General features: G+C 39.2%; 1 protein-coding gene across 1 annotated transcript in view; it reads left to right on the top strand.

The window, feature by feature from the left end:
* Nucleotides 1–24,457, top strand: part of PNO1 (partner of NOB1 homolog) — a gene marked incomplete in the record, with an annotated part of 355,670 nt that overhangs the window by 240,495 nt on the left and 90,718 nt on the right. The window contains 1 exon segment of the mRNA XM_044055944.1: nucleotides 20,459–20,529. Within this exon segment, the coding sequence (XP_043911879.1) occupies nucleotides 20,459–20,529 (71 nt within the window).

Below are 24,457 nucleotides of genomic sequence, written 5' to 3' on the forward strand. Positions count from 1 at the left end.
TGAACCTCCCAGATTTGGGGGAGGCACCAGCAACTTTGGACTCCAGGATGTTTTTGATGTTAAGGCCCCTCCTGAAAGTAACCTTAGTAGTAGTCCAAACGCTCCTATTGACTCTGTGGTTAATAAGCACCAATTTTTCTTTATAATGGACACAATGTCCATTGCATCCAAGTTGAATGAAATTACAAAAGAACAATTGAAAGTATCAGACTCACTGGCAAGGCGAGGTAAACATAAAGACCCATCCTCCATATTCCCCAAAATGGGGCGGAAGTGGCCATTGCCGTCTTCCCCTGCACTTCCAAACTCAGTTCTGCGACAAAATCGGCGGGGTACCCTCTGCTGACGAACATGCCAAAGATGAACTTGCACTCCTCGTGAAATTTCTTATCTTCTGATGTCATATGGGCTGCTCGAACAAATTGGCCTTTCACGATAGCCCTCTTTTGGTGTAATGGGTGTTCGCTGTCAAAATGTAGATAATTCTTGGGCATTTTTGGAAAAAGTGGGTTCCGTTCCATTTAATGCTGATTGTATTCTCTTGACCATTGACGTTGTTGACCTGTATTCATCTATCCCCCATTTGGAGGAGGTTGAGTGGATCCAATTGGAAATGGTTTTTCACCATGCTCCTGCAGAAGAAGTTACGGTGGTCAGCAAACTATTGGAGGTTATTCTTACCAGCAACTTTTTTACATTCAATAACCGGTGGTTCCACCAATTGATTGGGGTCCCTAAGGGATCGCCCTGTGGAGCCAGTGTGGCCAATTTAGTTATGGCCCACTGAGAGAGGGTGTTTGTTTTATCTAATTCTTTGGTCCAAGAGAAAGTAGTGTTATACACTAGGTTTTTGGATGACATTTTTGTCATCTTCAATGGTACTCTAGATGATGTTAATACCTTGGTGTCGTTTTTTAATGGCTCCACAGAATTTTTGAAATTCACATCTGAGTTTGCCATGGACAAGATTACTTACTTGGACGTGGAACTAGAGAAAGATAGGAGCCTAAATCGCTTCGTGGCCAGCATACATCGGAAGCCGACTTTCTCGAATTCTTATCTACATTTTGACAGCGAACACCCATTACACCAAAAGATGGTGGCCACTTCCGCCCCATTTTGTGGAATATGGAGGATGGGTCTTTATGTTTACCTTGCCTCGCCAGTGAGTCTGCTACTTTCAATTGTTCTTTTGTAATTTCATTCAACTTGGATGCAATGGACATTGTGTCCATTATAAAGAAAAATTGGCGCTTATTAACCACCGAGTCAGTAGGAGCATTTGGACTACTATCGCCCCTAAGGTTACTTTCAGGGGGGCCTTAACATCAAAAACATCCTGGAGTCCAAAGTTGCTGATGCCTCTCCCAGATCTGGGAGGTTCAAATGTAACATGTGCGGGTACTGCAGGTACATTAAAGCAAGTTCAGCTTTTTCCATCAGGGGCAAGAAATATCTCCTACAAGGAAGATTCAATTGTGCCAGTAATCGAGTGGTATATTTAGCCCAGTGTTTGGTCTGCCCAGGTTTCTACATCGGCAAGACTGATATGAAACTACAGGAATGAATATACGAGCACTTATATGCCATCAGGAAGGGGAAGGTCAACAACGCTCTGGCCAAACATACATTAGATAATCCAGGTCACGAATTTTCGTTTACAGTCATCGATCAGCTTAAACCAAGAGTTTATGGGGGACCCGATTCTTTTAAGACTTGAATGCAAGGAGTTGATGTGGCAACTTAAGTTGGAAGTTTACCATTTACCTGGACTTAACAGCATGCTTTCCATCAGTTGCTTTCTCAAATTGAGAAGCCTAGTGAGGTGAAGCCCCCCGGAGTGACTTAATGCCATCTGGGAACATATTTTTGGGTTTTACAATTTTTTATTTCATTTCTGTGTTCACTATTTATTGTTTATATTGTTTATATTAACACTTGTGGGAATTTTCTTTCCACTTTTATACTTATTTTTAAAATACATCATAATTTTTCTTGTGGTTATTGACACATTTGATCATTTGTATTTATATGTAATTATGGTGGCTTTAAAATTCAATATTTGGAGCATCATAGGTTTACCAGCATTGATGGCAGGTGTGAGTAGTAGATACTAAATTGTTGAACATTTTGGCTGCTTCTTAGTTAAAAATTTCAAAGTGTAATTATGTGTTTTTTAAAGGGGAGCCGCTAGGGGGGGCGCATTTGAGTGGAGTAGTGATGTATTTATAGTGAGACAAATGTGTGGTGCAGTTTGTTTTTCTGAGGAAGTTGGTGCAGAGCGCAGACGAAAAGCTTGTTTTTAAGTTTAATAAAATTTCTATTTGTTTTTTTTCGTTTATTGGCGTTCTTGTTTACAACATAACCTGTGGATTATAAAGAACTTTGCACACATCTATCTGAATCCAGGGGTTTAAAGGCGCTGGACCTGCAAGGGTGTTTTTTTTCACCAGTTTGTCCCCTGTATGGGCAACAGACACTCATTCTTTTTTTAAATAGTTAGTTTTCACTTATTCTTCCGCAGATGTATTGGGACATCACACCATAACAAGTGTCTTTTCTGCTTGGACAAAGGGCACAAAAGTTGCCATTTACAAAGCCTGCATGACTTTCAACAGAAGGACGTTGCTCCATCGTGTCCTTTAATCTTAGGGCTTTTGTGAAGCATAAAGAGAGTCTTTCTCTGGGACATGGAACATCAGACAGCTGTCCCTCTTCCAGCCAAATAATCTTCCATTAGTAAGAGTAGGAAAGAAAGGTTCCCAGAGGAAGGCACAAACATCAAAAAATGTATAAGCCAGAAAGGTTAGTGACTAAAACCACTTTGCACTTGACTGTTAAATCTTTAGAGATGTTATCGGTATTGAGAAAGACTGGGAATGCCAGCTGTAGAGGGAGGCAGCTTTGCCTTCTCCCATTCAAGGCATCTTTGTAATTGATGTCCCAGTCTCTCAGCCCCTGTGGGCTTGCAACACTGAAGTCCAGTTGGGCCTCAATGAATTTAGTAACTGCTGCTCAATCACATGTTGCTTCAGGTATACAAAAGAGCCACCAGATTTGCACAGGAGGGAACTGTTTCCCTCATAACTACATATCCATGTCTTTCAGGATCTCCCTGCAATTGCAGTAGAAGTCCCTACTAAAAGCAGGCTTTGATCCCATTAGTAGGCCATTTCCTGTGTTTTGTGGGCTTTCTGTTCTAATGTCAACTAGTCAGATTTCTGCCACAATGGTGCTTGCCTTTGCACATTTTGTTTATAATAAAATTCATACTGGAGAATAGTAGTACCCTGGCAGCTGTTTACCCCTCTCCCTGTCCAAGCTTCCATCATGATTTTTGTCCTCGATCAGATCTACACCCCACTTGGATATGACATGGCTCTGTATAATTTTTTATTACTGGGATAGTACAGTGATCACAGTTGACCATTTGCTGGCACAGCCAGGTGAAGGAACTGGGGAAAAAAAACAGAATTGATTCACAAATTTGAAATAATTGAAACTGTGAGCAATTATTAACTGGTAAATTAAAAAAGTGAGGTTGTGTAAAGTAGTTGTAAAAGCAGCAGCTGGTGAAAAATGTATTTTAATTTGCGTGCTCTGCTCCTATGCCTGCTGGATCCCAAGTCTTCTTAAGACAACACAGTCTTGCTGTGCTGTTTACTGCTGAATTAGAGAGACGGAGCTTTGCATGACTCTATCTGTAGTCTGTTTAAAGCACCAAGCCTTTTAAATTGCACACTGATAAAGAAATATATTTTGCAGCTATAAGCACAGTTACAGATAACTTATTTTATAGTAAACCACACAGTCTGTCAGATTTGTAGCATATATTTACAAAGTTTTCCTTCATTACAGATATGAATGATGACTTTTACAAAATACCTCTCTCTGTCCTTCTTTCACGTAACTGAATTACTACAATTGCTATATAGAGAGCTAGTCACGCACATATTTCCTCTTGGTATATTTTTCTGGCCTTCTGTGGGAAATCACATAAAGTCTGTTTTTAGACTTTTCTATTGTCCTTTTGTGATTTAAGCACTTTTGCTGATGTGAGGATGCCATTCTGAAAGGAAACATCTGTATAAGCTGTTCCTATAGAAAAAACATCACGTATTGCTGAATTTATAAAAAAGGATGTCTGTTAATATAGCAATAACCCACGCCTGGGTGTGGGTAATGCTGGATTTACCCACTGTTGGCGTGGTTTGGTCACGAGGGCGAAGCTTGAGTGACCAAACAAAGTCGACCATGGGTAAATCCAGCATTACCCACACCCAGAAGTGGGTTATTGCTATTATACAATGACATTATTTAAGGGGAAAAAAATTATTTTCTTAAATAATGGCAATGTATAATTCCTCCTTGCAGCCCTTCCGCAGCTGTCTGCTATTCTGCGGCAGTTCTGATGTACTGCGCATGTGTATGCCTACGCAGTACATCAGAGCTGTGGGCAAAAGCAACGGAGAAAGCAAGATCTCCGTTGCTTTTTACAAACTGTCTCGCTATGTTAAAGGGTTTAACATAGCGAGACAGCTTTAAAAAAAGCAATGGAGCTGTTGCTTTTTTTAAAGCTGTCTCGCTATGTTAAACCCATTTAACATAGCGAAGCAGTTTGTAAAAAGCAACGGAGAAAGCAAGATCTCCGTTGCTTTTTACAAACTGTCTCGCTATGTTAAACTCGTTTAACATAGCGAGACAGCATTAAAAAAAGCCAAGGAGAATGTCCGTTGCCTTTTTTAATGCTGTCTCGCTATGTTAAATGAGTTTAACATAGCGAGACAGTGTGAAGCAACGGAGATCTTACGTTCTCCGTTGCTATAAAAAAAGAGTTATAGTAGTGGAAAAGTCAGGCGACGGACCTTTTTCCATTACTATAACTCTGATTTACAACGTGCACGCTGACCAATCAGCGTGCACGTTTTTTGAATATTAATGGGGGGTCGTTGTATAATAGATATTTGTTCTGCAGACATGAGAAAATCATGTAATGCTTGTTTTCCAATATTGCTTTATTAGGCATTTTCTTTTTGATGCTGTGAAGTGAAGCCTGTCTGTTATACATATAGTATGAATGCACATTTTAAACTCTATACATATATTCAAGCAAACTTTTTTCTTTCAGCATATTTGCAACAGAATTAATTTCCGCCTTATATTCATAATATCCAGCAATTCCCTCTGTTTTTAAACATTAAGAAACAAAACCTTTAGTCTTTTTTTGATACAAGTCAAAATGCAATTTACATAGTTAATACAATGAAAACATGTATTACTACCAAAACTGAATGTATTTAACAACTTTTTCTTTTGCAGACCATTCTGTGAAAATATTGTATCAGTTATGAGCTGTGTGCTTTAGTTTTATTTTTTTATTTTGATTATTCTTTTGCAATAACAGAATTTTATTTATGATTTAGAACTCTTTTATTAACTCTTTGCAATTGTTGAATTAACTATAAGAGACAAATACCATGTGCTACTGCAAGCATTTTTACACTGCTGCAGATATACAGTTTTAATGTCATTTTAACCATAACATTGTGGTCATGTCTCTGAACTGCCCATTAACATCTTGGTTGACAGTGAAGTGAACATAAAGTACTGAACTGGGCTTAGATTTGAATGCAATTATTTCAGTATATTTAATACTTGAGGATTTAAAAAAAAACATGATTTATACACTAAAGAATGCTATGTACATATTAGTCCATTAGCTGTATGAATGCAGTATTTTAATATATTTTTTTCTGTAGCTGTGGTAACCAGTACTAGTACAGATCTTGAAACCAGTGATAATGAACTTCCTGTACAGTATATATTTACACAGATTGTTTGCTATTCATGCATTTCAATTTAGTAGGTATCCTGGACCCATTTTTTTTTTTAAAACAAAGTTTTTTTACACAAATTTATTACTAGACATTAATTTTATTTGTACTGAATTCTTCTGCATTTGTACATACAAAGACTATCATTTGTACTGAATTTTTCTGCATTTGTACATACAAAGACTGTAAAGTACATTTAGTCTAACCTTACAAATTTAATAACATTAATATTAAGCAAAATCTTGAAAATAAAAATATCTAGTGGAATTGGCATCAAAGGCATATGTTCTGTTATTTTAAACTACATACTCAGCAATTAGAAACATTCATGCTTTTTATACCAACATTGTTTTGTCAAAAACATAAAATATATTGGACTTTTAGATTTAATCTGTTTACTAATGTTTTTTATGCACTAATACCTGTTTTTTCTTTCTCCCCCAAAAGAGTATTGTCAAGAAGGAATGAAGTATTATTTCTTTCTGTAGCTCTGTTTCAGACCCTTGCGCAGTACCGCTCACATAGTCAGTGTAAAACTGAGAAAGTACCCCTCCCCCTGCGGCATTGCAGTATTGTTTATCCACTTTATGCTGTGAGAATAGAATGTATGTCAGCCCACCACTTTGGTTATGCATTTGCTTTATTAGGTTAATAAACTATAGACCTTTGTCTGATTTGATCATTTTTTTATAAAGCTTTTGCTGTTTACTACTTCTAGTAGGTATTTACACCCTCCTGCACAATTGATTTGAACTGTATAAATACTATAGCCCATTTGCTGGCTGTCCTTTATGCAACTGAGGTTTTTTTTTTCTTTTAACATTTACTTGCAAACAGATTATCAGTGATATATATGCACAATTATGACTTTATTATAGTTACCAAATAGTGATGCATGTAAACATTTTAACAATTATGTTTTAAATAGTGATGCTTTAGAAAAACTCAAGCTACTTGTCTGGTAATCAGTCTTGTTGTTTATCTTATCTTTCCAACATTTCCTGTAACTATTCATTCAGTCTAGGAAGGTCTGAGCTCACATGTTACACTCTATAAACTATAGTTAATTATTTTGGCATTTTTCCTTTAATTTGATTGTGATTTGCATAACTATGCATTTATACTACATAAATATACATTGTTTTATAATTAGCTTATATGGATTTCAGTATTTTTTTATTTATTTTAACTATTTAACTGTCCTGTCATTAATTTTACAAAAACTATTTGACTAATACCATCTGTGATTTTATTTCTTTTTAAAATCCAGAACTTTAACTGTTTGGTGTTACTATAAAATTATATAAAAATTGTAAAAAACAAATTGATATTGGCTTAACTAACACATGTTTATATTTATATTATTTATATTTGCTGTTGTCTGCCTGTTATTCTTGTGTATTGTAACAGATGTGTTTTAGATGAAAAGAAAATTCATGCATGTCTGTCTTGTATCTTTATATCTTTATACAAGCATGTCAGTCTTGTGACTTGAAATCTTTACTCTTATTAACTATTTTATTTAATTTTATGCACTAGAACTGTTTTGTTTACCTTTTGACTGTGCTAAGAATGGCAGTCATATGCTCTACTTTACTGTAGTACTGATAAATGGTCTTGCTTTAACTGAATGAAAGTAAAACATTTAAAAATGATTTGTTCCTACCATGTATGCTTAACCATTTTCAAAACATAAACATATTATAAAATATATTTCTTTTGCACAGATTAGCTGTGTATGCAGGAAGTTCCCAGTCAGTTCAGCTAATTTATTTCCTTTATCCTGCAACTGCTGTTGATTTTCCTGTAATGTTGGATGGTCTTTCTGAAATTCTTTAGTAAGCTGTTCTGCTGAATTTGAAACTCCTATTCACTTTTGAAAAGATGTATGTTTAACTTTTCTAAGCTTCCTGAACTCATTGTGTCTCTCTTTTAGAAGTTTATTACATTCTTTGTTTTTTTTTTCAATAATAAATTTTTATTGTTTTATTATATTCCATACAAAATTAAAACATACAAAATTAAAAAAAATACCAACTAATGTAACTAACAATAACACCATAACATATATACAATATTTACATGAATGCTTCCAAGTAAAACAGTAAATTATACAAGAATATAAAAATAGTTAAGATCAATTCGAATAATGAACAGTTTGCTGTTACAAAGTCTTTTAGAAGTGTAAAAATAATTCTTGATGCATTCAAATTTGAAATATTACGCTAATATAATATTAAATACTTGTTCCCATTATTACATTATTTTGTAACAAAATGTACTAGAGGTTCTGTCAGTAACAACTGTTGTTGCAACTCTGAAATAAACCTTTTACATCTGGTGACAGAACATAACTGTCTAACATTTGAATATAATGTCAGCATATTAACTTTTCTTGGTTCTTTGCCATTAAAATTGTTGTCTGTACAGTCAGTTTGAATAGTGGCATGCACTGTATTTTTATGATATTGTACACACAATAAATATTTTTTTATACCGCACATGATTTTGTTTCAGATACCAGTCAAATATTGTAATCCATTTGCATAATGCCTTACTATCAACTTGCAATCCATTTGCATAATGCCTTGCAATTAACTTGCCCTAATGCGGTTTTACATTTGCTAATATATGCAGTATATACATTTCATTCTGTTATTATTATTACATCTGTTGCATTCATACTGTATGTAACCCAGAACAATTTTCTTACCAGTCAACAGAGAGGCAGATGGCCAAGCTGCTTTACTGTAGATGGTTGAAAAGTTTCTGTAGTCACTTGTGAAGTTGGTACAGCAAAACTAGCAGTTTCACTCTTACAACTTTGTCTTGTATCTTTTCTGGAGAATTTATGGAACTGCTCATCGTCCTGTAATGCAGTCTCACCAGATTTAGACGTCTGTTAAACTTTACTGCTACAAACTGTAGAAAATTGTAGAAATCTGAAGTACTTCACATAAACGTTAGGTGCTTTACAGGAGTGACCTTATACAAGGCATTATCCATTCACTCCCCCTGTTTTTGGATACAAGCTAGGAACGTTGTCAAAGGGTCACCATTGAAAATTTTATGTTAAATTTGCGTGCTCTGCTCCTATGCCTGCTGGATCCAAAATCTTCTTAAGACACACAGTCTTGCTGCGCTGTTTACTGCTGAGTTAGAGACACAGAGCTTTGCATGACTCTATCTGTAGTCTGTTTAAAGCACTAAGCCTTTTAAATTGCACACTGATAAAGAAATATATTTTGCAGCTATATGCACAGTTACAGATAACTTATAATAAACCACACGTAGTCTGTCAGATTTGTAGCCTATATTTACAAAGTTTTCCTTCATTACAGATATGAATGATGACTTTTACAAAATACCTTTCTCTGTCCTTCTTTCACATAACTGAATTACTACAATTGCTAAATAGAGAGCTAGTCACGCACATATTTCCTCTTGGTATATTTTTCTGGCCTTCTGTGGGAAGTCACATAGTGTCTGTTTTTAGACTTTTCTATTGTCCTTTTGTGATTTAAGCACTTTTGCTGATGTGAGGATGCCATTCTGAAAGACAACATCTGTATATGCTGTTCCTATAGGAAAAACATCATGTATTGCTGAATTTATAAAAAAAAGATGTCTGTTAATAGATATTTGTTCTGCAAAAATCATGTAATGCTTGTTTTCCAATATTGCTTTGTTAGGCATTTTCTTTTTGATGCTGTGAAGAGAAGCCTGTCTGTTATACATATAGTGTGAATGCACATTTTAAACTCTATACATATATTCAAGAAAACTTTTTCTTTCAGCATATTTACAACAGAATTTATTTCAGCCGTATATTCATAATATCCAACAGTTGGAAGTAAAAATGATGTAGGTGAGGGAGACGTTTGGTGATGTGTTCAGTGGAAAAGCTCTTTTGATCAGATTTTTGATGGAGGTGTCTTTTGAGTTTTGCTCTGAAAGTTGGAAAAGAGTACAACGTCATTGCTTCAGGGTCTCCTCGGAGAAATGGTGACAGTCCAGAAGCATTTTTTTTATGGAGTATCAAGGAGTTCTCTAACTTCCAAAAGAAATACTTGGCAGTTTTGTTAATGGAAAGTCCAGATCCACGTCTGTTCTGCCAATAGTACAGACCTTCAGGGGCACATTCAAGCACCTTGCAAGATCTCAGCTCTTGACAGTCTGTCCTGAAAAAGTCTGACTACTTTTACAGGGTATTCAACAAGTATAGACACCTGTACAAGAATCCTGTGCCAGAGACAAGCTGGCTGCCCATTGAGGGTGTTGGGGAGTCTAAGTTGGTATCTCCATTCAGCACCCTACCTGTCGACAGGACATGTGGGATGTATTTATAATTCATGTACTTTTTCCAGACCTATGTGATATAATATCATGGAGTCATAGGAGATTAAGTCCCTGGAATGGGTAGTCCTAGACCCATTCGATTTACCGATAGGCATTAAGTTCATTAGGTTTGTGTCTTGGGTTGCTCTGTAGGCCAGGCATAGATCTCCCCTAAGAAGTCTATACGATACGGAGTATAGTGACAAGGACTTTGGTCGGTCAGTGTAAGGCACATCCTGGTGGCCCTTGAACTTCTTTGTTAGAAACCTCTGCGATCTCTCTAATTGCTGCAGATGCTTAGTACTCTACATACCAAATGGGGCGTTATACTCAATTATGGGCCAGATATTTGCCGAGTATAGGCAGACAAGAGGATACTGCTAAATATGTACAGGATCAAGCCAAGAGAAATGGACTAACCCTGACCCAGACTGTTTTAAGGGTGATTAGGCATATACTGCAATGTGGCTGTGATGCTGTGGCTGTCTTTGCCAGCATGGGTAGCCATAGACACTGTTATTAGAAGGCATGCCTCTTTCAGAATTCTGAATCTAACAGAGAATGTTTATGCCAAGTTGTATAGTATGCTCTTAAATGTTTGACTGTCCTCTTAAAAAAGAAAAAAAAAACTTCAGTTAGTTCCTGATTTCTTCTACTAACCTTAAATTGTTACCCTTTAATTATTTCTGAGCTGAAACTAAATCATGGCTATACCTTTCAAACCTGTAATTCTCTCCCTCCTATTTGTAATTTTTTTCTCTGCTCTAACCACTTACCATACTCCTCACCTGCTTACCACCACATCTCCCACACACTCTTATCCTACTACCCACCATACAAATAACTTCTCCACCCCTGTTGCCCCCTCTCTCTTTAATCATACCACTGTATCATTTCACAAGTTCAAAGTACTGTACATACCAAATCCCCAGCCTTCCATCAAAACAAAACACCAGTTCCTTTGCAAATATTTCTTCACACAAATACTTCAAAGCACAATACTCTGGTGATATTCACCCCAACCCAGGCCCTTGCCCAACAGCACTCTAACCATACTTATACTGCACCACCCCCCCTTTCCAACTGCCTCACAAATAACTCATTACAGTCACAAGCCTCCAAATATCTGCCTTTTTATCAATGAATATACAAAGCATTGTCGGTAAAAGTGCCCTCCTTCACACCTGGATTTTTCAATATAACCCAGATATACTTACTCTATCTGAGACATGGCTAAAACCTCATATTACAAACTGCAAAATTCTCCCCCCTGGTTATATTTATTCGACTGGATAGAAGTAAAAAATAAAAAGGGGGGGTGGAGGGGCGGCTATACTCTACTCTGACCAGCCCCCCCCCTCAATAGCTATCCCTGATTTCTGCCCTGCTCAAATACTTATAGCAACCTGTAACCTAAATCAGCACAAAAAAAACTTGTCATTGCAGCAATCTACATGGCCCAGGTAAAAACATTCCCATACTCGAGCAGTTTCTTTCTTGGATTTCTGTATCCATTCCCTATGAAACCATCATCCTGGGGATATGAATATTGACTGGAACCCTATTAATACTGCATCCCCTAGGTATTCTATAAACCTTTATGGCTTTATCCAGTTGATCACCAGCAAAAAAAATCCTAGAACAGCTCAGTTATAGACTGGATATTAGTATCCAACCCCCAGTGCTATCATAACCCTTCCACTCTACCTAGCTCCCTTAGTGACCACCTCCCTACCTCAGTAGTAAGACACTCTTCCAATATTTACAAGAGCCACCAATACAAAGAGTCTTGTAACCATAAAAACTACAACCCTGTCACACTAAATAAATTACTGTCCACTGTAAACTGATCATTCCTACACACACTACTCCTTAATGAGGCTGTCCAAAGCTTAACATCCTGGCTCCCAGTAGAAAAATTAGGCTAAAATGTAATTATGCACCATGGCTAAACCAAGCAACTTTTGATCACTTATGGACGAGAGAAAGAGTTCCTGGAGAGCATGGAAAAAAAAAATAACTCAGCTTTCCACCTGAACTTGTATGAACAGCTTCACAACCAAACAAAAAAGCAGGTCCTACTACACGCACAAAATTTTTGTCAAATCTCTGAGCAACCCACATTCCAAGCCGAAGAAATTCTGGCATTCAGTAAACAAACTACTGTCTTCAGGGAACCCCTCTTCATCAAACCCCTCCCCTAACAAACCTAATGAAACTGCAAGCCTACTTGACAACTATTTCATCAAAACAATAGAAAAGCTTACTAAACCAGAAACTCTTGATGTAAAGACTCCACCTCCCACCTCATCTCTTCCATCATTCTCCCTAGCACCCATAACAATGTTCATCAGATCACTTCTTAAACTCAAACCTTGTTCCCCATCAGCCGACAAACTCCCTCCATAATTTCTCAAACATGCAGCTGAATCCGTAGCATACCCTGTAGATTCATCCAAGAAAATACAGTACTAGATATCTGGAAATAATTCTTCATAGTACCCCTCCACAAAGGAGGAAATTCTACAGAACCTGCTGATTACAGGCCTACTGCCATATTTATCCCCCTTATCCAAGATACTGGAAAAATGTATACATAGACAAATACTAAACCACCTCTTACAGGCAAACCTAATTACACCCAGGATGGTTTCCGACCCTCACACAGTACTACCACTGCCCTCCTAATCTTTCACACACAACACTGCCCAAGCCAGAGATAATAAACTCTTATTAGCTCTATTCCTTTACCTGTCAAAAGCATTTGATACAGTTTCCCATCCTCCTAAACAGACTTTCCAGCCTACAACTCACTACCTCCACTATGTCCTGGTTTAACAGCTACCTCTCAAACAGATATCAGTCCGTCAGATGGCAAACATCCTTCTCCCCTTTCATCTTGTTAAGACCTGGGTTCCACAGCATTCTACCCTGGGCCCCCTACTTTTTAATATAGTTACAAATAATCTCCATGTCTCCTGCCCCCCACTCTACCTTAATACAGTACGCAGACTATTCCGCAATTAACACCTCTGACAGTATACAAAAATTTCCACACTGTCACTCTGTAGAACAATGGCTAACTGAGAACAACCTGCTTCTCAACCCCAAAAAAAGACCAAGCTTCTCCTTTTCCTTCCAAAAAACCTCAGTCTAGCTAAAGACAACTTCACCACCTCATCCTTAGATAATAAAATTATCACCACCGACTCCAACACCAAATTGCTTGGAGTTACTATAGATGACCAATTAAAATTCGACCTACATATCTTAAACTGCATCAAAAAGTCCAATCAAAACTAGGTCTTCTATACCGCAAAAACAAATATATAACTAACAAATCTAGACCTATACTGGCTCAGACATTTATTCTGCCATCCCTGCTGTATGCTGCTCCCATACTTGCTAACCTCCAAAATAATCTCTTAACCAAACTAGAAACCACCTATAACAAGATATCAAGATTCGTAGCCAGTAATCTCTACAAATACCATCATTGTATATCCCTGAAAAGCTTAAGATGGCCTGAGCTCCTCCACATGCTTTAAATATCACAACTACAAATTGCACACAGCATCCTAAATAGCCCCATCTCCTGCCCTTACATCCATAATTACACCCTACACACCCAATTGTGACCTCAGAAGCACGCAACAAAAGCTTCTGCGGGTGACCAAGCCAAACAAAAATATTGGAAAAATACTTTGCAGTCATTCAATTGCATACACATGGAACTAATTTCCATTGTCCCTTCACTCCACTACCAAAAGTGGCAAATTCAAAAACCAACTAAAAATCCATTTCCAACTTGCATGGATATGTAATTGTCAGGAAATTACCTAATGAATTTTTTCTTCTCTCAGTTAACATATCTGCCTGGTATCTACCTAAACTCCCTACATATATTACTCTCTCTGCAGTTAGTACCTATGCTATTAAATGCATCTTTGTTGTACTATGCCATAATGTTACTCTGATTTTTTTTATTTTTTTTTTTTAGGCATTGCTACTTGTAAATAACTTAATGCTAACCAAATTTCTCAAACATACTGTAACTGCATTCTCAAAATACTGTACTTTTGTCTTGTATATATTCATATTGTATATTTCTCTCTCTTTTTGTACTGTTCAGTATTTTACAACTTTAATTGTTAGGTTTTTCTTTTTTTTTTTAATTACTTTCCTGGAGCTTTTCTCCTCGGGTCTCTGCTGAAAAAGGGCTATCTGGGCCCAGTCAGAGTAACCTGGTTAAATGTAAAAATAAAATAAAAATAAAATGTCTTTCAGAGCCTGGGGGGCAGCTTTTTCTTATCCTCCTATTCTAAAGTACAGCAGAAATTATGCACTGAAAAAATGCCCTTTACTACAAGCAGTCTGTAGTCAGAGTATTGTAAATAAAGGAAGACCTTTGTAAATCAGTTGCAGTCTTGGAAGGAAAGGGGGAGTCGAGGCAAGAGGGCAGAAGATGAAAGAATAGGTTTTAAGTGATAATGAAGAAAATATGCAGTATTGATAGTGGGTCCCCCTTCACCACCTGAACAGAAAACTCCCCATTAAGCAGAATGAGTTTGGCCCAACTTTTGAACTTTGATTAAGGGCGAGTATATTAACAAATCACGAGATAAAAAGTGGGGAAGTCCCTGAATTCCTAGGAATGTAGCCATTAATCTGATCGAGCTTGCCCTCCCACTTTATGGTGGCCATTGGGTCTCCACTTGAGAGCAAGCAAGTAGGACTGTTCATAATAATAATAGTAAAAAAGATGGGCTTTAGAGACCCTTCCACACCCTGTGCCAGATTAAATTTTTTTTATTTGAAAGTTTCAGAATGCTAACCCTACAGGGTTGCTGCTTATGATTACCCTCTTGATAACCATGGATATGTGCAACACCTCCCTGCACACATCAGTCTGCAAGAATTGCATATAGTTCCTGCTACCTGCATGTTTGCCTCTCCATTGATCCTAGGGTCTTCACGAAATTTTTGTCTCTTGTGTTTGAGAGGGTAAATTCACATATACCCTTGTGTGCTTGCTTAATCTGAAACAGGAACGGTGGCAAATATGCAGTCAAACAGTGGAAATTTATTTACAAGTTTAAAGCGCTTTTCGTCAGCCCCAACAGCTGACTTCCTCAGAAACCGTTTTATTCAATGAAAGGTTCATTATATATACATGATTTCGATCAGCAATAGCTAATTGCATCCATAAATTTAAAAAGACCGTAACAATTATATCATAAAATTAATAAAAACTGTTGAACAATGTAGTTAACTATATTAAATACTAAGCAGCAAACATGAACTACAAATATAATTAAAATGAGACACCCAGACAGAAGCATTAAAGGAGAGTGTAAATCTTCCTAATGAAAATATGTTAAAGCGTGTTTTAAATTCAAGTAGAAGTGTGTATATGTATCTGCATTTATAAGCATAGCATATTTGTGTTGGTTCACCTCTTAAGGCTATTTAGTTTTAAAACACTGCTAATCGAGCAGGACTCATTCAGCCCCGGGAAGCTGTAAGCATTCAGCCTCACCTGCCAGGCTAATTCAAGTTCCTCTACAATTAGCTATTGCTGATCGAACTCGTGTATATATATATAATGAACCTTTCATAAATAAACTTCCACTGTTTGACTGCATATTTGCCATCGTTCCTGTTTCCTATTTTTACTAGTTGTTTTGCCAGTCTGTTTTGTTTTAATCTGAAACAGTTTTGGAGAGGTGTTCAAAAAGTTCCAGGTTTATATTCCATTTGCTTTACCATACTGGGGTGTCACTCAGCCTGCAAAAGTCCAGCTTTGCACCACTCGCCACCAAGACCTTCCAAGGAGTGTAGCCTTTGATACCAGACAGACAGCGTCTTTGCCACAGGAAAAAATGCTTCTGCTTTAACTGTGATTGTACAGAGTCAGTGTAAGAATACCTGACAGTCTAGTCACATTCTACGTGTCCTTGTCAACTTTGATGTCTCTCCCGGTGAGGCTGCATATGGAGAAAATCCAGTGGTGCCTTAGGAAACATTTGAGAATAGAATCCTCATTGTCTTGATTAAGAATAGATCTGTCTTGTGCCTGCTGTCAGGGCAGAGTTCCTGTAATGGGCGGACCAGGGCTTCACATAGTTACTCCAGGGCTCATTTACTGCTGGACTACAGATGTCCTGAAATGTGCTTAAGGACATATACAGAGACTTGAAAGTGCAGGGCATGTGGACCAGCACCATGAGGCTTAAGTTTGTAGACTTCAAAGAGATTATTTATGTGCTACAGATTTTCAGATGAGCTTTTCATTTGGGCACCTTGCAGACAGTTACAGATAACACCTTAGTGATGTGGTACATTAACAAGCCTGAGCACCCTCTCATACATGTTTTGCATATTGACCACAGTGACATAGGACCTGGCACATAAGAAAGGCCTTTCACTAAAAGCAGTCTACATACTCATCAAGCAGAATACAGTGGTAGACCATCTGAGCAGATCCCTTGGCAACCTCCATGAATGGAATCTAAATAGGGATATGTTTTTGGAGTAGAGCAGAAGTAGAGGGATTCCAGTAATAAACTTGTTTACCTAAAAATGTGATCCACGGCAGGAAAAAGTGAGAGCCAGGAATAATCTCCAAAAAACGTATTTATTAAACCACACAACTAATCTTAAAAAGATACGTTTTTTGGAGATTATTCCTGGCTCTCACTTTTTCCTGCCGTGGATCACATTTTTATTTGGTTTTGGTCCTCAGTTTCGTTTTTTGGTTCAAACTTGTTTACCTCCCAAAATAACTGTCAAGTAAAGAAACTCTGCTCCAGAGTCCCAAGCAAGTGAGCCTAAGCAGTGAAATGCATGTCTGTATCATTAAAGCCTTCTGTACAACATCTATCCCACCTTGTTCTTTGCAAATGTATTCCTAAAATTGAGAGAGAGAAAGGCAAGGCTACACCCATCCTAGACAAAGCAGCCATGTTTCACTCTTCTAGCTCAGATAAAGATGCAAGGCATTCTCTGCCCCTTGCTTCCCAGTCCAACTTCCCGACTCAGTAGAGTTAGAGAATGGATGATTTCAGCCTAGTCATCATCAGGGATCTCATATTCTGTGGGAGTGGTGTGTATATTACAAGAGGCTAAGAAGCCTAACACAATGAAGTCTTGCCTAAGTAAATTTTTGTTTTGGTGCATGACTAGGATGGTGGATATGACTTCTGACTCAAAATCCAAGGTACCTCATGGAGCTATTTAACAAAAAGCATATGCCATCTTTAAGGTCCATCTGTCAGCTGTCTCGTGTTTCCTTTGAATCCTCGTATCAGCAGTCAGATGTTTTCTTGGTGGGTGCTGTATCTTACCCCTGCCAGATTGTCTCTCCTTCCTATACTTTTGGTGAGAATATTATACCTGCAAAAGTTACTTTTTTTCCTTTGAGTCTGTCCCTCTCCCCCCCCTAAAGGAGAGATCACTATCCCAGCGGAGTGTAGCCTCCCAGACATCTCAAATGCGCAGGTGAAAGCTGCTCTCTCTAAAGCTAAAAACACAGCATCAATGGGACCGGATGGTGTCCCCGGCTGTGTGCTACACGAGCTAAATGAGGAATTAAACCCGCACATAAGGCAGCTGTTTAATCTCAGCCTTACCACGGGATACGTGCCCAAGGAGTGGCGTACGGCAACTGTGGTCCCACTCCACAAAGGCGGTGCCTCTACGGACCCTGGTAATTACCGCCCCATAAGCTTAACAAGTCTAGTCTGCAAAGCTATGGAGAGGATCATAATGGAGTTCATAAACAAAGATATAGGGGACTTGCAGACATTGGACCTGACCCAGTTTGGCTTCGTCAAGGGAAGATCATGCCTTTTGAACTTGGTCGACTTCTTGAAACAGTCACCAAGGCCATTGATGAGGGAAAGGCAGTCCATACAGCCTACCTTGACCTTGCAAAGGCTTTCACACAATACCCCACTCGGGTATTGTAGAAAAACTACCAGTTTAAATGTAAACCCATATGTCACAAGATGGGTTGCAAACTGGCTTAAGGACAGAACCCACAGGGTTAGAGTTGCTGGCGCTATGTCAGACTCCAAGCCGGTCACAAGTGGTGTCCCACAGGGCTCGGTCCTTGGCCCCCTATTGTTCGGCATCTACTTCTCAGAAGTACAGGCCAACATGGCAGGACTTTGGCTGACAAAGTTTGCAGACGACTGCAAACTGGGCGCCATAGTGGAAAGTGCATCGGACACGGATATCCTTCAGAAGGACTCACGGAAACAGATAGCTGGTGCCAGAGCCATGGCCTGAAGTTAAACGCCAAAAAATGTATAGTCATACCCTTCGGGAAAAACAAGGTAACCCCAAGCTACCATATAGGTGACAATCCACTAAGCACAGAAGAGGTTATCAGTGACCTGGGGACCCAGGTTGACAGTGGCCTTTCTTTTGACACTCACGTTGCTAAAGTGGTTAGAAAGACCTTCTACATTGCCCACCTGATCATGAAGGGATTCACATCCAGATCTAGTGAGGTCATTGTTCCCCTGTACTCTTCACTTATCAGACCAATGATCGAGTACAATGCCCCATTCAGGATGTATCTCGCCCGACATCTGCAGCAATTGGAGAGACCCCAAAAGTTTCTCACCAAAAGGATAAAGGGACTCCAAAATCTGTCATATGCTGCCAGATTGAAGAAACTCCAGCTCTATTTAGTCGCATACTGTCTGCTCAGAGGTGACATGTGCCTGACATACAAGGCCATGTCCAACCCAAAATTAACCAAAACCACTAGAGCAAGTGACTTGAACCTTAGCACGGATATAAATAGGACGTGCTGGAGGGATAGATTTATCACTCGGAGACTCCCTATGCTGTGGAATAGTGTCCCGGTCCATGTGAGGCAGAGCACCTCGCTCTCTCTGTTCAAGAGAAATCTTGACCTGTGGATGGGAGATCGTAGGTTTACCCCGGGAATCATCTCTGTGTCACTGCTGGACAGAGGCACAACAAGCTAATGGGTACAGTATTTTTTCATATAAGGGGTGGCGTAAGCCACAAAAATTCAGGCTAGGCTTATAAATGCCTTGGGGCAGATAGCCTAGTATAAACCTATGAACCTATTACCTCAGTTTTTGGAAGTATTTTCCTCGTAGACACTTTTTTTATTTTTCATTTTCCCTCTATCATCCCTTCCAGTAGGAGAATCTGTAAGCTGTAAGCAGTGATGTGCGAACAACGTTGTGCAGTCTTTCACAAAGGTGAAGTAAGGCCAGCCCTTCCTTCAGGTCCAAAGGGATGTCAGAACTAGTTTACACCAAAACTTCTCTTCCTTGGATATGGAATTACACTGCAGTAGTGATTCTTATGATGAACAGTGTGTATTTTTCCCATCTTCCTGTCCCCGCTATGTGCCACTAATCAGACTCCCTTCTGACCATTTGGCCCATTCGTTCCCCATCACTGAAATGAGCGTCTTCTGGGAGAGGCTATCATGTAAGCTGCCATCAGTGGGAGGGGGGTGTTGGATATTTTTCATGCCCTAAATTAGCTTGCTAGAGAAGAGGGAAGGAAGTGGGCTCGACTGATGTCCTGTCTTCTCTTCTGCAAGGGGGTGTACTAGCAAGTAGTGGCTATCCAGACTTCACAAGAAGAATCTCATCACCTGAGTGCTGACTGTACTCCTCCAGTGCTGGGGCCACTAATCAAACCCCGGTCACCTGGGTCACACACACTAGGGAGCCAGGCCATGATGGATATAATACCACTGTGTGAGTGTATTCACCATAACCGTAGATATGTAAATGAAAGGATCACTTCTGTAGTAGAAATTCCTCATGCCTTTTTACATTTTTTTCTGGCACTCGCATGGCCTCCTCAAGGTGACAACTGGTGATATCCCTTAGCTTTGACCTGACACTCTCCTTAGGATGAACTTTTGGCTAAAGGGGTTGTTTCTTTCACCTTGAGGGTCTTTCTTGTTGGACATCTTTGTGTGTTACTTTTTGATGAAAATTTTCTTAGGTACATCCTAGGTGTCTTTCTGATAGATCTTAGACACATATGGTGAGAATTTCTTGCACCAGAAAAGAATAGATGTGTCTTTATTGCCCAGCATCCTGCTGATATTTTCAGTACAGGTAGGAGAATTCTTCTGGAGATGTCTGTCTGTTCTAAACTTCAGGCCAGAAGGACTGATGTCCCCCTCTACCTATTTCCCATGTATATTTTTTTCTGAACTTGACAGTACTCACTAACAGTTGAACTCACTCGTAACCATTAAAATCTTTTTGCTTTTTTAGGAAAGTTCACATTCTAGGATCTTTTCAGAATATTAAAATGGCAAGAACAGCTATATGCAATCTCATTTTGGGTAAGTGCATATGTACATTTTATTTTTGTGTGTAGGCAGTAGAGTAATGTAACCATCCTGACCTTGTAAAAATAAATCCTGTAATTATGCTTTGGCCTGGTGCTTTTAAGAGGTGGCTGCATTTTGCATATTCGTGTGATTGTTTATCAGTTCTTAACAGCAGTTTAAAACCATCTGTTAAGGATGGGCTCCCTTGTATGATAACTCTTATATTTTAAAAATTAAGTGTTAGTTCAGTAAAAATACACTCTAATTTTTAATGAAATTTCACAACAGGCTATTTTTTAACTTCATTCAGACTAGTAGCAGTGGCAAGCATGAGGGCTGTCTTGATTTTCAAAGCTTATTGCTCTTCCCACCTGAACATCAGGATGTCAGTGGCGTAAAATGAACATCTGCTCATGACATCTTCAGTTCTTTCCTGCCACATTTCATTCACGACTAAACGTATAGTTCTGAAGCATCACCAGGCCTGGCTTCCATGAGTGTCAAGGAAGTACCCTTTTGGGGAATAGTTCTTGCCTATTTTTTTTTTCTTTTTGTACTTCGTTTCGAACTTGTTAGCAGTAGCTTTTTGGCAGTGGAACTTGATATGACATGAGTTGAATAATTGAGTTGTGTGCTGAAGGCAGATCTCTCAGAGGCTTCCACAAGTCTTTCTGTGTTGGAGCCGGATGTCACAATTCGTCCACATTTTGCAACATTTAACCAAAAGGCAATCAGTGGGCAAAACCTCCCTAGGACTACCTTAATCAAGGAAGGTTATGTGAAGCTTTACTTTGGGAAGTGCCATAAAGAGAAGTAATATTAGGAGGCTAATGACTTTCTTTTAGAGGCCCCCCCTTGGTTTGTAGCCTATTGCTGACCTCAAGAAGCTCACATTTACACTTACCTTGGAACGCTTACCTGATCCAGGAAATCCACCCTGGAATTTCAGACAGCTTTGCAAATCTCCATGGATTGCTTCCAGATTATAGGCCTCACCCTCAGCCAGTGCAAGTCACAACTACAACCACACATAAGAATTTTTTTTCTTGGCACGTTGATAGACAAAGTACAACGAAAGACCTTCTTCTCCAAGACATGTTCTCTTTTTATATAACTTATCTACAAAAAAATACTAGAAAAGCAGAAGATTACAGCAAGGAACTTCCCAAGGGCATTGTGGTACATGGCATCCTGCATCCTATTGGTACATCTTGCTAAACTGCACATAAGGAAACTCCAGTGGTTCCTTGAAAAACAAAATGTGGGGACAGCACTCACAACCTTTAGAAACCTTGTTTCCCCTTCTTCCCTGCCTGAAAAAGGAACTGGTGGGAAAAGCATTTTTGGAACATAGGGCATGCTTCTGTCTACCAGTGACAGGCAAAAATGTCACCTCAGACAGCCTAGGCTTTGCTTGTTGAGCACACTTAGGACAGCTGAAGGTGCAGGGAATTTAGACTCCAGAACAAAGGAAATTGCACATAATCCAAAAAGAAATGCTGGCAGTATTTCTGGCAATAAAAACCTTCCAAAGCAACCTGACTCCAGGAACTCTGCAGATTTGGACAGATGACACCACAGTGATGTGGTACAAAGCAAATGAGGAACTTGTTCACACCCACTGTAGAATTTAGCAATAGAGGTATAGCTTCTAACACAAAAACAACCAACATTGGTAGCATCTATATCCTAGGCCAGAACAACACCAAAGCAGATTCCTTGAGCAGGGTCCTTCTGGACCCCAACAAATGCTTGCTGAAGAGGGAGATCCTCCTGGACCTCACACACCAGTGGGGAAACCGCAGCATAGATCCCTTTGTGACTGACTATTCAGAGAAGAGGCAGAAGTTCTGCTGCACAACCCATCAAACAGGCTTATGGAGAGCAAACACCTTTTCCTACAAATGGACAGACTTCTTCTGTATCCCTACCTTCCCTCTGTTACCCCCAATCCCCAGGGCACTGCTGAAAATGAGGTCTAACAGGCTGAGCATGATACTTCTAGCTCCCTTCTGGCCAAGCTAACGCTTGCTGCCCCTTCTGTTTACCCTTTCTGAGTCTGAGGGGAGATACTAGTTTTCACCCGGTGGTAGATTTAGTCACCCAACACAAGGAGTCTGTCATTCATCCACACCTAAGCACACACTAACAAGGCAAAGGATTGGATTCTAACACCAGACCATGCATCGTATTCTACTGAAGTGTTATCTGTTTTGAGAGGCAAGAAAACCAACTACCAGAAAATCATACTTATCAAAGTGGAAACAGTTTTCTGTTTAGTGCCAGGTCCAATGTATGACTTCTTAGTGCTGGCATGAATCAAGTGCTGGAATACCTTTCAGAATAATTTAATCAGGGCCTTTCCTATTCAAGTATTAATGTACATGCATATGCCACTTGCATACCTTGTTCTCTGCCTGTCTCTACTTACCCTCATTTGAAACTGGTGCAATACACCTAGATCTCCCAGGAGAAATCCTCTACCTTCTTGGTTTCTGAACTGTGTATTGGAAAAGCTTACCTTGCCACCTTTTGAGCCAGCTGTCTCATCCCCCTCCTAAAGATGCTCACATGGAAGACCACCACACTGATGATAGTTGTCTCAGCCAGGCAAGTTTCAGAACTACAAACCCTAATGTGCAGAGAATCCTTCGCAGTTTTCCACAGAGATAGTTACCTGAGATCAAAGCTTTCTTTCATTTTCATTGCAGTGTCAGTTTTTTTTTAAACTACGCTGTACACCTATCAGCGTTCTTCCCTAAGCCTAAGAATAAAGCTGAACAAATCCTGCATTCGCAGGTTGTGCACTGACCGATCATGTACTACCTTAGCAGGACAGTCCCCAGGGAGAGCAGATCAACTTTTGGTGGCCTTTGCAGAAAGAAAAGATGGCGAGCCTGTCCCCAAATACACAATTTCCAAATGGAAAGCCAGTTGTATTACCATTTGCAATACGTTTCATGGAAAGCAACTACCAACATCTGTTAGGCACAGTCCCCAAGATGTACAGCAGTCACTGATGCTTTCCTAAAAGGTTTCCATATTCGGGTCATCTTGGAAACTGACACCTGGTCTCCTTTCCACACCTTTACAAAGCATTGTTATTTAGGCACTGTATCAAGAGCTGGGGAAGGTTGTGCTACAGCTCTTCTACAGAACCTCCTTTCCCACGGAAACTCAGACAGCCAACCATCCAATCCGTAACTCTGAGAGTCCTCCCAAGAATTAGTACTGCAACATTGACGATGAAGAACATAGTACAGTAAATGCTATAGTAAATCAGTGTTGTAGTGCCAACTCCCACCCTCTTTCCCCTCTGTCCTCCTGGTCTCCAGTGACTAGGGGTTGTGGTGGGTGACCTAAACCTATCATCACCCCTCTCCTACTCCACAGTCACTCTGTTACATGATTTGGACAACTGGGAGGACCATGCTATCCTCCGAAATTGGACTGACTTCCACAGCCTAGAATGACTTGAAGATGGCACTGATGGTTGCTCGTCCTTGCACCCTTATGTCCAGATGTTGCTGTGATGTTCATTGGCTGAGTATGATGCAAAAACTCTGGAAATTGGGCTGGTAGTGAGCTTCTGCATGGCAGGAGGACACCAAAATCAGCACTGCAACACTGATCTACTTTAACATCTACAATTATGTTAAATGTAGCACAGCTGTACTTTTAAGGAGCAAACGACTGTTTTTCTATCGCCTTTATCTCTGTGCAAGGGTTTTCTAACTGAGTAGCAGGGCATAGTAATGCAGTTTAACCTCAGGATGTCAAAACTCTCAGGTTGACTGGTAGAATTTTAATAAACTAATAGTGACTGCTTTTCTAACAAATCCTAAGCAATCCTAAATGAAGCCAGATCTACCACACAGAAGATAAATGTAATTGTCTAGTTTTTAAAAAGTCATAGTTTACTTAAAGTATATGTTTGAAT

The sequence above is a fragment of the Protopterus annectens genome, chromosome 1.part2 (genome assembly GCF_019279795.1).
Source record: "Protopterus annectens isolate FY-2018-M chromosome 1.part2, PAN1.0, whole genome shotgun sequence".
Lineage (NCBI taxonomy): Eukaryota > Metazoa > Chordata > Ceratodontiformes > Protopteridae > Protopterus > Protopterus annectens.